The 12,059-nt window shown below is 46.2% G+C and overlaps 3 protein-coding genes across 3 annotated transcripts; all 3 read right to left on the bottom strand.

The window, feature by feature from the left end:
- Positions 1-379: 379 nt before the first annotated feature.
- On the bottom strand, positions 380-1,621 carry FUR4 (Fur4p; the record flags this gene model as incomplete). Its single annotated transcript, XM_018880208.1, has 1 exon — positions 380-1,621. One exon carries the CDS (start codon positions 1,619-1,621, stop codon positions 380-382), a length of 1,242 nt encoding a protein of 413 aa, XP_018738049.1.
- Positions 1,622-7,607: 5,986 nt separating this feature from the next.
- On the bottom strand, positions 7,608-9,118 carry COT1 (metal cation transporter COT1; the record flags this gene model as incomplete). The annotated part of the gene is made up of 2 exons (XM_018880205.1): positions 7,608-8,719; positions 9,094-9,118. 2 exons carry the CDS (start codon positions 9,116-9,118, stop codon positions 7,608-7,610), a joined length of 1,137 nt encoding a protein of 378 aa, XP_018738048.1.
- Positions 9,119-10,508: 1,390 nt separating this feature from the next.
- Positions 10,509-11,756, bottom strand: SCW11 (Scw11p; the record flags this gene model as incomplete). Its single annotated transcript, XM_018880204.1, has 1 exon — positions 10,509-11,756. The coding sequence occupies one exon, from the start codon at positions 11,754-11,756 to the stop codon at positions 10,509-10,511; it is 1,248 nt and encodes a 415-aa protein (XP_018738047.1).
- Positions 11,757-12,059: the final 303 nt, after the last annotated feature.

Here is a 12,059-nt window from a genome sequence, read left to right as displayed (position 1 = left end):
TTTTTTCGCCAGTCAAAAACATTTTTTTTTATTTTTGTCTCACTAGCGGGCCGTAGAGTGGATAGTGGTCACCGGAATGTGTAGAGTTGTCGCAATTATTGTGAAACATGGAACAGGACAAGAAGGGCAGAATGTTCGATTCGCTAGCAGTGAGACATCTTTGAAGTTGTCTAAAAGTATCCCAGGTACTCAGCACAAATAAATGCTAGACAAATTGTGATTCTATAATTTTTATATAAAAATAGCACATACTTTTAGACAAAGTTAGCAAATACAGAAACAAAGAAGAAAATAAAAAAACATCTAGTAAACAAGCAACCTATCCAAGAAAACAAACAAACAAAAAGCCGACCAGCGAACAATCAAAATACAAGTTGCCCTAAACAGAACCCAAAAAGCGCTGCTTGAGAGTGGAGAAGCCTCTCTTAGAGTCAGGGTCTTCATCGTCTACAATACCACTGGGAAGCGAAGACGCATCGTCCACAGTGACTCCTTCGACGTAGTGGATCGCGTCATAAATGCGAGCCTCGGATTCATCCCACTTTTCTGGACATCCTGGAACAGGACTAAGGCGACAGAATAGATAGTATGTGCCTGCAGAGACAATAAATCCGCCGAAAAAGTTGAGCTCATAGACTCGGGTCGCTCCAATAGGAACTTTGCGTCCTACCGCACCAACCATACCAGTGATGTTAATGGCCACTCCGCAGATATAAGCAGCATAAGCTCTCCAAGAGAAGCCCTTGAAGAAGTAGTATATTCCAGAAGGGTCTGCGCTGTAAAGATCATCAATTACCAGCTTACCCTTGCGCACAAGATAATAATCACAGAAAATGACTCCTGCAATGGCTGACAAAAATACTGTGTATGCTGATAAATAAGTAGTGAACTTGTTCGACGTTTCCAGGAGACGCCAAGGGCACATAGCAAAGCCAATTGTAGCGCAAATAAATCCACCACGACGAATATTAATATATCTTGGAAACAGAGCTGTCATATCGGTACCTGCTGAAATAGCATTAGCAGCAATATTACATCCCACTTGCGCCAAAGCAAATACTGCAGAAATAAAAAACACTCCGGCACGAGCACCGCTGTGATTTCCTTCTAAGAAATTTCCCAAAACCTGTAAAGGCGACCAAATAGTCTCTCCATAAATAACGGTTGATGACGACGATACAATAATGCCAATAAATGAAGTAATGGCAAAAGAAAACGGAATGGCTAGTATCTGTGACCAGACAGCATCTGAAGGCTTTCTAGCGAATCTTGTGAAATCAGGGTCATTTACCACTAGAGTCACGAAGTTTTCAACACAAGACATGAGCATGTCAATAACAGCCCAAGCCAAAGCACTTCCGTGAAGCTTACTCGGCTGGTGTACAATAGGACCAATGCCACCAGCCTTTTTAATAGTCCAAATTAAAAATGCGATACCGGCAATAGGCACCAAATAAGACTTGACTGTGAACAGGTGTCTAATCTGGTGTACTGGAAAGTACAACGCTGGTAAAGATGCCAAACAGAACAAAAAGAAAGACATAAACGCAAAAGTGTTCGTGCCCGAATGAGGGATACCGTTCGGAATATTAGCAGCCTGAGGCCAGATAGACTGGATCATAAGCTGAACACATTCACCACCCAGCCAAGCCTGTACACCGTACCACACAACAGCAAGACAGGTCCTATTCTACCCAAAAGGTTAGCCAAATCCCCCACGATCCAAGCAACGAGTCGAGCGCAGCGAGACGAGCAACGGGTCCGGGCAGAGCCCGGCCGCCGGAGGCAAGTCCCCATCCCCAAACTTACCAGTACAGGCCAGTAACTGCCATAGATACCGAAAGAAGACCGAGAAGCCACAGGAAAAGAGATGTGGTACATTGCACCGATTCTACCGATGAGAACCACGAAGATAGCAGCGATGAAATATCCGAACCAGACACAGATCCAGACCTGCCACCAGGCCAGACCCTGGACGATTCCAGTGGCAGCGATCTGCCATGTGTTGATGTTGAATGAATCCGAAATCCAGAAGGCCACGAAGTTGGCCCAGCCCCATTTTCTTCGAGCAGGTTCAACGGGTCTCAGGTCATCATTATTCAGGAACAGCTCTTTATTAGAGAGATCTCCGCTATGACTGACCTCAAGTTTCTTCATCCACTTCCGTGCGACGGTAGCCATTTTATCCAGTACTGAAAATTTTTCACCTCTGAAAAGGGCTAATATACCTTCCTGAACTAGATATATATATCATGTCAGATCAGATCAGAAGTAGCACATTAAAAACTGGGCGTGATATAGCCCAAGATAGTGAGCGCGGGGACGACAGGACAGACATCATCACCCACAGATAAGAGCTTCAGCAATATCATAGATAAGACTCGGGTTGGTCGGTCATCAGCAGGTAGCATATCACTATTAACTGATAAGGTTTGGGCATCGCCATATTATTGGATGGATAATGAGCGGGCAGACAGTTCAGTCAACGATCAGCAATCGGAGATTTGAACGCTGATTCCATAGGAAAGAATGGGATGCAGCAGCGACTATTTTTGCCAGAAATGATAGTTTTAATCACACTCAGAAAATAAAAACTGAGAGGTTTGATTGGTCAAGAGATGCAAGTTTCTCTTAGAGTTTGACTTGTCTTTGAGCATAACTGGTAGGTACAAAACAGTCGCCAGGAATCGGATAAAAGTACCTTACAGAACGCTTTTATACGACATATTCTGGAGACTTTTCATAAATATAGTAGATAAAATAGCATACGATCTAGTAAAAGGTTTACATTGTGGAAAAATCTGGAGTTAGCACGACAATTTGTCAGTGTTATCATGGAGAAGCTGACCTGGGTCCTAAACTTTAAAGTCCGTTATCGGCCTGAGCCACTCTAGGGCATTGCCGCGGCCAGACGTGACGATCGAATCATGCAGCAAATCATGCAGATAAGATAAGATAAGATAAGCGCAAGCCTGCAGGACCCCCTTCCAGTACAAATATGTCACCAGAGCTTAAAACAGATGGGCTCCAAAAAAATTCAAAAAATTCCAACCAATAGGGCGTAAAAAGACCTGAATCCCAATCCGGCCTTCATATAAAATACCCTCCAGCCTCTAAAAGACCAGTACATTAAATACAAGCCGTCTGGTAACCAGCGTTATAATTGTTCAAAATGGTAGCAATACTGCCAACAATTCTCATAATAAATCCCAATTCGACCGAGTCCATGACAAACGGTATGAGAGATCTGGTACTTCCCTCACTGCACGCAAATTTTGAGTATTTCACAGGCCCCCCTGACAGTCCTAAAGAGATCATATCTGAAGAGACGAGCCAGAAATCAGCTACAGCCTGTCTCAATTCACTACTTCCCCTACTGAACCGATACGACGCATTCTTAGTGGCATGTTACTCGGATCATCCACTTATATACTCATTGCGAGAGCATACTAGCAAGCCCGTGCTTGGCATCTTCCAAGCGTCTCTAATACACGCACTGACACTGGGATCAAGCAAGTTCGCCATTGTAACAACTGAATGTGCACTTAAAAACACATTTGACCAGGCCACTAGCAGATTCTTTTCCGGAGACTCAGGTCGCTATCTCGGCTGCTATTCGTGCGGAGTCGGAGTCCTCGAACTACACAGTCAACCCCCTGCATATGTCGATAGCAAGCTCATCGAAACCGCGCAAAAAGCGGTCCGCGACGGTGCCGACACCATTCTTCTGGGCTGTGGAGGCATGGCCGGTCGAGCCCGCACCATCCAAACCTCACTAGGCCCCTCCATCACCGTCATCGACGGTGTCCTCGCCGGGTCTGAGCAGCTAACGGGTCTAGTACGGTCTCTCCGGGCATAACCGGCGGGTGGCCCGCTGCCTCCGGCGGCTGGGGCTCTGCCCCAGACCCCGTGGCTCCTCTCGCTTCGCTCGAGTCGTTTGCTAGGACCGTATAGCGACACTGGTACCCCCAAACCCGACTCGAGCGCAGCGAGAGGAGCCGCGGGGTCTGGGGCGCAGCCCCAGTCGCAGTAGGCATGTCCCCCTCCCCCTCCCCCCTGAATGCCCCACGCCGGCTAGCTTATTACGGTATACTTATGTGACCCTTGTCCCTTGAATAAGTAATGGGTGTCGTGAACCACGTCCCGGGTTAGAGGGAGCTCCGGAGTTATCGCCGGGCGATTCGAAGGGGTAGACAGGCACGTTTCGTGTTTCGGAGGGGGGCCGGTTCAATTTAAATGTATATTTAATTTTCTTTCTCGAACCAGGTGCCAACCTAATATTAATTAGACACGGGTGCAACTTAGAGTTCTGTCTACGATGGCAACTATGCAAAGTCCCGCAATATCAGTGCTCCATCCGGTATTGTGTGCCGCTCAGGTGCTGTAGCGATACTATATATTTATTTTATTTTTAATTATTTTTGCGAATTATGGACACAGAGCCAGTGGGCAGTGGCAAGAATTATTTAGATTTATTATTTCTAATTAGTCTATATTATCAACGTCAGCGCTCCCGCCAGTCCCTTTTTAGTACTGCTGCTACTGCTATTATAGTCTGTTCTTTTTGCAAGCCGGACCCTTGCCCTCATCACTCAAATCCTATCCCGCTGGAAAAGAAATCCATCCCCCCACAGATGATATACATACATAATATGTGGTAGTTTGTAACAAGAGAAGTGGCCAGGGAGAAAAAGGCGCGACTGCTGAGGGGCACACCGGGACTGGTGGCAGCAAACCACACTCACCTGGTGGGATCCGGCTATGGTTAGGTCAACATACGATTAACTAAGATTGCTGGTCTGGTGGTAGTAGTTACACCTGCCACAGACACATATAAAATATAGACAACAAAAAATAAGGCCAAAAATAAAAGGAAGCTCGGATATTCCAGAAAATAATTATTAAAATAAATTATATACAATTTTCTTGGGTATTTAGAGATATTTTATTTGTGGAATTTCTTTGTGTTGATTTGTTCTTAAGTTATCTATCTCCCTGCTCGTTTTTACAGATCCAACGTCTAAGCAGAACTCTTTTTTTATACTAGGGCTGCATATTGTTCTGCATATCCATACAGTAAGGCGAGAAAACGCTGACTGAAAATCTGTACTAAACAGAAAGTGAAACAGTATTCACAAACTCAGCTTGTTTTGTATATTTTTTGTTTCTTATTGTCATCTTCAACTTGTGGCTTTTTTTGTCTTCATATTAATCTATCCTGTTCAAATTTGATTAATATTATTTTTTTTTGCTCGACCTTTGGATTGATTTTATTCGAACATTATTATTGACCCATTTTTTTCGCTAATCGAGCCACTGTTAATAATTGTACAGCAACAACAGTACCCACTACCAACAATTCCCCCAAAAAAACCTCCCGTGTCGAAAATAACCATATTTTCAACCTAACAACTCTAATTAATTTATTCTAATCATTCACTTATTTACAAAATGGCTGACCAAAGACCTTCTAAACATGTTGTGCTAAGATATCACAAGGATTCGCTCCATACACAACCGGCGTCGCTGTCGGCGACATCGTCGTCATCGAGTTCATCGTCATCATCCTCGCCTACATCCGCCATATCATCAGCTACCTCGTCTCCTGGCTCAAACAGTCCAATATCAGCTAAGAGTGGTTTTTTTTCTGAAGAAACTAGGAAATCTGAATTAATTGCAACTTCGAAAGATCCTCTTGATATACAGACTGCATCTGCTTATGTCTACATAGACCAACTCTACACCTATAATCTAGACCAAGACGACGAATGGCGGGAAACTGCTAACAAGGTACTGGATCTGTTAGAACCATTACGATTAAGATGGAAAGAACTGGAAACAAGTCGAAAAGCGTTGGTCAAGTCTGCTGCTGCGATTGCTAGGGCTTCTCGAACAACGCCGTCTGCAGATAGTTCGGGCCATGTAGTGAAAAGAGGTCCTGGTCGTCCAACTGGTTGGAGAAAAAGACCTGTGATTCCTCCTCCTAGTATCAGTAGTGGAACTAGTAGTGGAGGTGAAGGGCTCTCCCAGCATTAATTAATTAACGTTGAATAACGAAAACATTTTTTTGGTTGGTTGGTTTTTTTTTGGTTCTACCACTTTTTTTTATTACTTTTTTCATCTATGTCCTATTTATTTGTTTTTGTCTTTGTTTTTGTCCTTGATTTTTACTTCTTGTTTCACGTTTTCCCGTTATGTCTCTTGGTCTAGGTATCGCTATTGCTATTGCTAGCTATTACCTTTGTAACCTCTCTAATATGTAGATATATATTTATACTTGTATACCAAATTATACTGGTTTCTGCAGGTGCCATCTGAGCGAGGATTCATTACACAATCTGTTCTGTCTAGTACGATACTAGGAATGGTCTTACTCTGATTCTACAGTGGTTCTATCAGTCCTACTCATCCTACACAGTCCTCTCCAGTTAAACCTCGTAAAAGGAGATTATTGCGGACAGCCAGAGCTTTCAGCACAAGATTGACGGAAAGAGCTTATATGGTGGAAATGAGTTTTACGTAATTTTGACGGGTAAAAAAATAAATTACACTTACACTAATAATACGAGATAAACTCTAGGAGTAAACTACAAAACAAAAACGCTAATATATAAATAAATAAAACAAGTCATTTTAAAAATCAACAATTGCGACCTTGTAACATAAATTGACCTTTGTATATCAGCTCAACAGAGTAGCCAGAAACCAGCGCACCTCACCTGCTTGTCTTGGTTGTTCTCCTGCTTGTAACTGATACCTGCATCGGTTAGCGCCAAACAGAAAATGGCCAATAATGGACCATGATTGGCGTGGGAAAAAGCAACCATTGCTGCATGCAAATCTCAACCATCCGCGCATGCGGGACTACCAGCTGCTAGCATATCTGCCTATAGTGGGGCTGACAGCTGCTTGACTGAGGGATAAAACGTTAGATATCGGACATTCCATCAACCAATCGACATGCACACCTCGAAACCAACAAAACCCCACTTATAACCGGTAATAAAAAAGCCAATTTTCCTCATACCACCAACTTGACTCAGAAATTACTCATCACTTCTCCGAGTTCATAAAAACCGACTCGAAACCATGACATCAGCCTGCTTATATAACTCTCCGCCCAAACCGTCATATCACGCGAAATAGAGTTTAGCCGCACCAGATCGCCCACGCTAGGGATTAATACTGCGACTGTAACTAATCTTAAACTCTGGTGCATATGCAATGCATCACAGACAAATATGCAGGGCCGACTGGTCGCGAAGATCTTAAATCTTTCACTCCTCTGCCTCCGGCGGCTGGGTCTCTAACCCAGACCGCGTGGCCCCTTTCGGTGCGCTCGAGTTGTTTCCTCCGGGGGTTCCTGTCTTCGGTGGGCCACGCCTCCGGCGGCTGGGGCTCCGCCCCAGACCCCATGGCTCCTCTCGCTCCGCTCGAGTCGTTACGTCCTCGATGCCCGGTATCTCCTGCGAAGCAGGAGCAACGGGGTCTGGGGCGGAGCCCCAGCCGCCGGAGGCATGACCCCCGAAGGTAAGTGAGAACTGGAATAATATTAGTATTAGTATAGCAGTGCTAGTATGAGGATGAGTGCCGTGTGGCAGGGGTGTCTATGGTCCGCAGATCTCGTTTCCGGAGGCAGCGCACAGAGGGGTGTTGGCCTCGGAGGAGGGACGTCGCACTCGAGGTAGGAACTCGGGCTGGACGGTGATGGAGTTGATGCCGTGGCCGTTGAGACAGGTGCGGATTTTCTGGGCAAGGACCATGAACTCCTCCTCATCAATGGCAACCGACACGTGCAGGGTGGAAATAAATAGGTCTTCTTTAAGGATCCAGATGTGGAAGTCGTGGATCTCCTCGACGCCAGTCAATGACTCAAGATCGGATCGGACCTCGGCAGCGTTGATTGATTGAGGTACTCCTTGAAGCAGAATAGACGAGGACTTGCGACACAATGGAAGTGCTGACGAAAAGATAATGGCGGTGATGACAAGCGAAATAATAGGATCCGCATAAAATCTCCACCAGTAATCGGTCTTCCAGATAAACACGGCAGTCAAAATAACACCAATGTTACCAAGAGCATCACCAAGTACATGCAAGAACACCCCCTCCATATTCAAAGACTTTGAAGGAGCAGATGTTTTCGATTGGTTGTGGAAATGGTTGACATGAGTCTCGGAAATATTTGACCCAGTACGGTTATGTCCGGGAGTAGGTACTCTTAATGTACAGTATGAAGACGAGGCTGTCAGCGATTTGGGCTGGTTGTCGCCTAATAATGTGGTACGTTCATTAGCAATTCGGTCAACTGCGTTCTCAGGTAAATTGTCGGCAATATTTCCACCCTCCGAAGATGACTCGTCGTCCGAATGGTAATGACCGTGACTATGATTATGGCTACCATGATTGTGACCATCGTTATGAACATGCTCTTCCTCATCAAAACCGTGGCTGTGTCCGTGGCTATGACCATGGTCATGTCCACCATGGCTATGTCCGTGTCCATGTTCATGGAACAAAAACAAACCAATGATATTCGACGCCAAACCAGCACTACCAACAATCAAAATCAACTTGGGGTTCAAAATGGTGGGTGGGTCAATCAGTCTTTGGATAGCCTCTAAAAAGATAGACAAACACAGAGCTACCAAAAACACTCCGTTGACCAGAGCACCCAAAATCTCGGCTCTCTGCCATCCGTAGGTATACTTCGAGTCCACTCCGCGAGACTTGGCCACCTTGACTGCCCACAGAGCCACAATCAGTGAAATGACATCGTTCAACTACAACTCAGTTAGTCCTGTATCTCCACGACCTTCGGGGTAGGTCCGGTGAGGGGGTAGGTCCGGTGAGGGGGTGGGGGTTTGCCTCCGGCGGCTGGGGCTCCGCCCCAGACCCCGTGGCTCCTCTCGCTTCGCTCGAGTCGGGCTTCTTGACCGGTCCACTTTATTTTTGGGTCTCAGCGAGTTTTTTTTTAGCAGCTTTGTACGGATATGACAAAACCTTGTTCTGACCTGTTCTCACAGGTCTAATCTGTTTTCACTAGTTCTCTCCAGTCTCCAGATCTGAACCGACTTGGTCAGCCGATCAGACTTGATCCAAACCAATCCAACCCCATAAAAACTGATAAACCTGAAAATATGATCCAAGCTGATTCGACTTGGCATCTGAGTATGTCCGATATACCTAGTCTCACTGGACATAATGGTTCATGTACATTATAGTAGCATGCATCTGACATAATCCACTTCTCCAGAAACAAGTCTGTCAAATAATCGTCCCAAGACCCTCCGGTTTCAACTCAGTTTGACAAAGTCGACTCGACCAAGCTTACCACCATCCCAATAACTAACGGCTGGTCCAACAACTTCTATACTCACCATGTGAAACGAGTCAGCCACTAAAGCAAGTGAGTGAACAGCATATCCTAGAATCACAGTTAGTCAACTTTTCAATACATTTCTCAGTACACCTCGAGGAGCAACATCGACAGATCACTACCAGGACTTGTTTGCCAAGATATACTTACCAACAATAAGCTCCAAGAAGAAAAATAAGGTATCAATCACCAGCAACGTGATGATACGCAGCTCTCGTTGTTGCATATTACTTATCTCCTGGCCCGGCCCGTATTCAGCTTCTTCAAATTATGCCCTCAGACCTGCCAATAATCCCTAGAACTCGGAATCGTCTCTCTAAAGTTTTTTTTCTTCAGATGGTATGATTAGAACAAGTGCCTTGCGGCGGTCCAGGGGCAGAAAAATAACATTCCTACCCACGGGTTAGGGCTCCAATAAACAGACCGGAAATGTTTTTCTCAAGCAATCCGTCAAGGTGTTTATATACAACCGTAGTGGTTTTTTTTTCTCGAAGTGGAAGCATTCATATCCGGTGACTAAAGATCCGGTCCTGACCCTGGTTGCTCCTGTTAACTGGCGATACCGGGGATTTTTCGTCGCCCGGACGAACTCCTGCGATCCTCCGGAGTCTACTTCTCCAGTTTTTTTGGGGTGGTCTGCCTCCGGCGGCTGGGGCTCCGCCCCAGACCCTGGTGGCTCCTGCTTCGCAGGAGTTGGCTTTCAGGGGGGGGTTATGCCTCCAGCGGTTGGGGCTTCTCCCCAGACCCCGTTGCTCCTGCTTCGCGGGAGATACCGGGGATGGAGGACTTAACGACCCGCGTGGAGCCCCAGTCGCCGGAGGCAGACCCTCAGCCTAGATGACTGGACGAAGGAGATACCGGGGATGGCGGGCGTACGACTCGAGCGGAGCGAGAGGAGCAGCGGGGTCTGGGGCGGAGCCCCAGCCGCCGGAGGCAGGGCCTTGGCCCGTGAAAGTGGTCTGGTAAGAAAGATTAGATAAATAAAAATACAGGTATCGCGTAACGGTCATGAGAGAAGGGGTTGTTTGGGCGGCCGAGGCTCGCGAAGCGAGCACAACGGGGTCTGGGGCAGCGCCCCAGCCGCCGGAGGCATGGAGGCCAAGAGAGAGTGTGAGGGGGTTCAGGGGTCCTAGAGGTACTGGTTGCTGATTCCGAAGGAGGTCTCGACAGAGAGTGGGCCGGGATCTCGCCAGAGTTCGTCCTGGAAGGTGTAGAGTGAGACGGGAATGCGTTCGTTGGTTTCGAGGTCGCGAGCAGTCAGCAGTTCTTCAAAGGCGATCTTTTGGTGTTCTGGTGAGGCAATGGCTTGGCCATTGGGTTCTCCAGACGAGGGCCAACCGGCTTCAAGGACTGCTACAGGAGGAATGTGGGTGGTGGATTGGTTATCAGCGAGCTCGGAAAATGGATGGTTCACGCTATCTGGGTTGGATGGTCTGGTATGAGCACTGCCAATGAACTTGTCGGAACACAAGTGTTTTGCAAAACGAACGTCTCGTGATACTAGAGATCCAGCTTCTGAAGCGTCGATGGCCGAGTTGAAGTATGGCTGAACGACCAGTCCAATAACATCAACCACTGAACAGAGATCATTGTCCTCAACAAACAGATCAAAATCGTCGTCGGGAATCACGTCGCGACTAAGAATTCGTTGGAACTTTTTATACTCAGACACAGATACCGCGTTGTACTTGGTACTCGAGATATATGACTCAACGGGCTCAGCTGTGCTCAAAAGGCCTTGGAATGCATCAATGCCTGATACTTTGCTGCGAACATATCTGAGCATTTTCACCAGATCAGCTCGTGTGTATAATTCAGCAAACACACCCTGACTGCCAACTACTAACATATCAATATTCGACCAGCACTTACATCGAGTAATTTCGTCCATTTGCTCGTCAAGAGATTCAGTGAGCTCCGATATACTGCCCTTCTCAGAGTGAGGATGAATTCCTAGAATGACTCGCAATTGACGGACATTAGATAGTGACTCGAGAACTTCACAGTCACTGGAAAATAGACGAACTGCTTTGGTGCCAATGTCGGCTATACTGTTAAGATCTTTGGTAATATCCTGAGACCGTTTACAAGACCCGTCACTGGTGTATGGAGAATAAGACACGGCCCATGGAACAGGCAGGCCGCTGTCAGTATGAATCTGAGCCTCTTCATCCAGCTCCAGTAGGTCGGAGCTGGCTGATCCAGACCGCAGTTTTGACGACAATGTCTCAAACTCTGGACCTGGTTTCAGATTCTCTCTTAAGATTATCAGAGCCACTATCAGGGCAATGAGCAGGAACCCCAGGTTATTCTTGTTCCGCCTCAATTGCGAGTACCTGTAATGGACACCAGACTTCTGAATTGAATGGTACGTCATTGTGGATAACTAGAGATTGAGCGACTGATTAAAGAGAGTGGTGATACGTGAGTGGAGTTGAGCAATGTACACACTTGAATCTAGCTAACTGTGAACCTATCAACTTATCACCTGAGAATCTTCAACTTGTGAACCTTCAACCTGTGAACCTTGAATCTATGACCAATGACTATGACCAATGAACCTATCAATACTATGTTCACATAAATCACCTGTCAACTTTTAACTGGTGGTATGGAATCAGATTAGAAACAGAAGACAGATGGTCAATCTGGAAAGAGCAAACTGAGCAACTAACGAACA

The sequence above is a fragment of the Sugiyamaella lignohabitans genome, chromosome B, assembly GCF_001640025.1.
Source record: "Sugiyamaella lignohabitans strain CBS 10342 chromosome B, complete sequence".
In the NCBI taxonomy this organism is placed as follows: Eukaryota; Fungi; Ascomycota; class Dipodascomycetes; order Dipodascales; family Trichomonascaceae; genus Sugiyamaella; species Sugiyamaella lignohabitans.
Note: the sequence above shows the minus strand (reverse complement) of the source record. Positions and strands in the feature narration are given on the sequence as shown.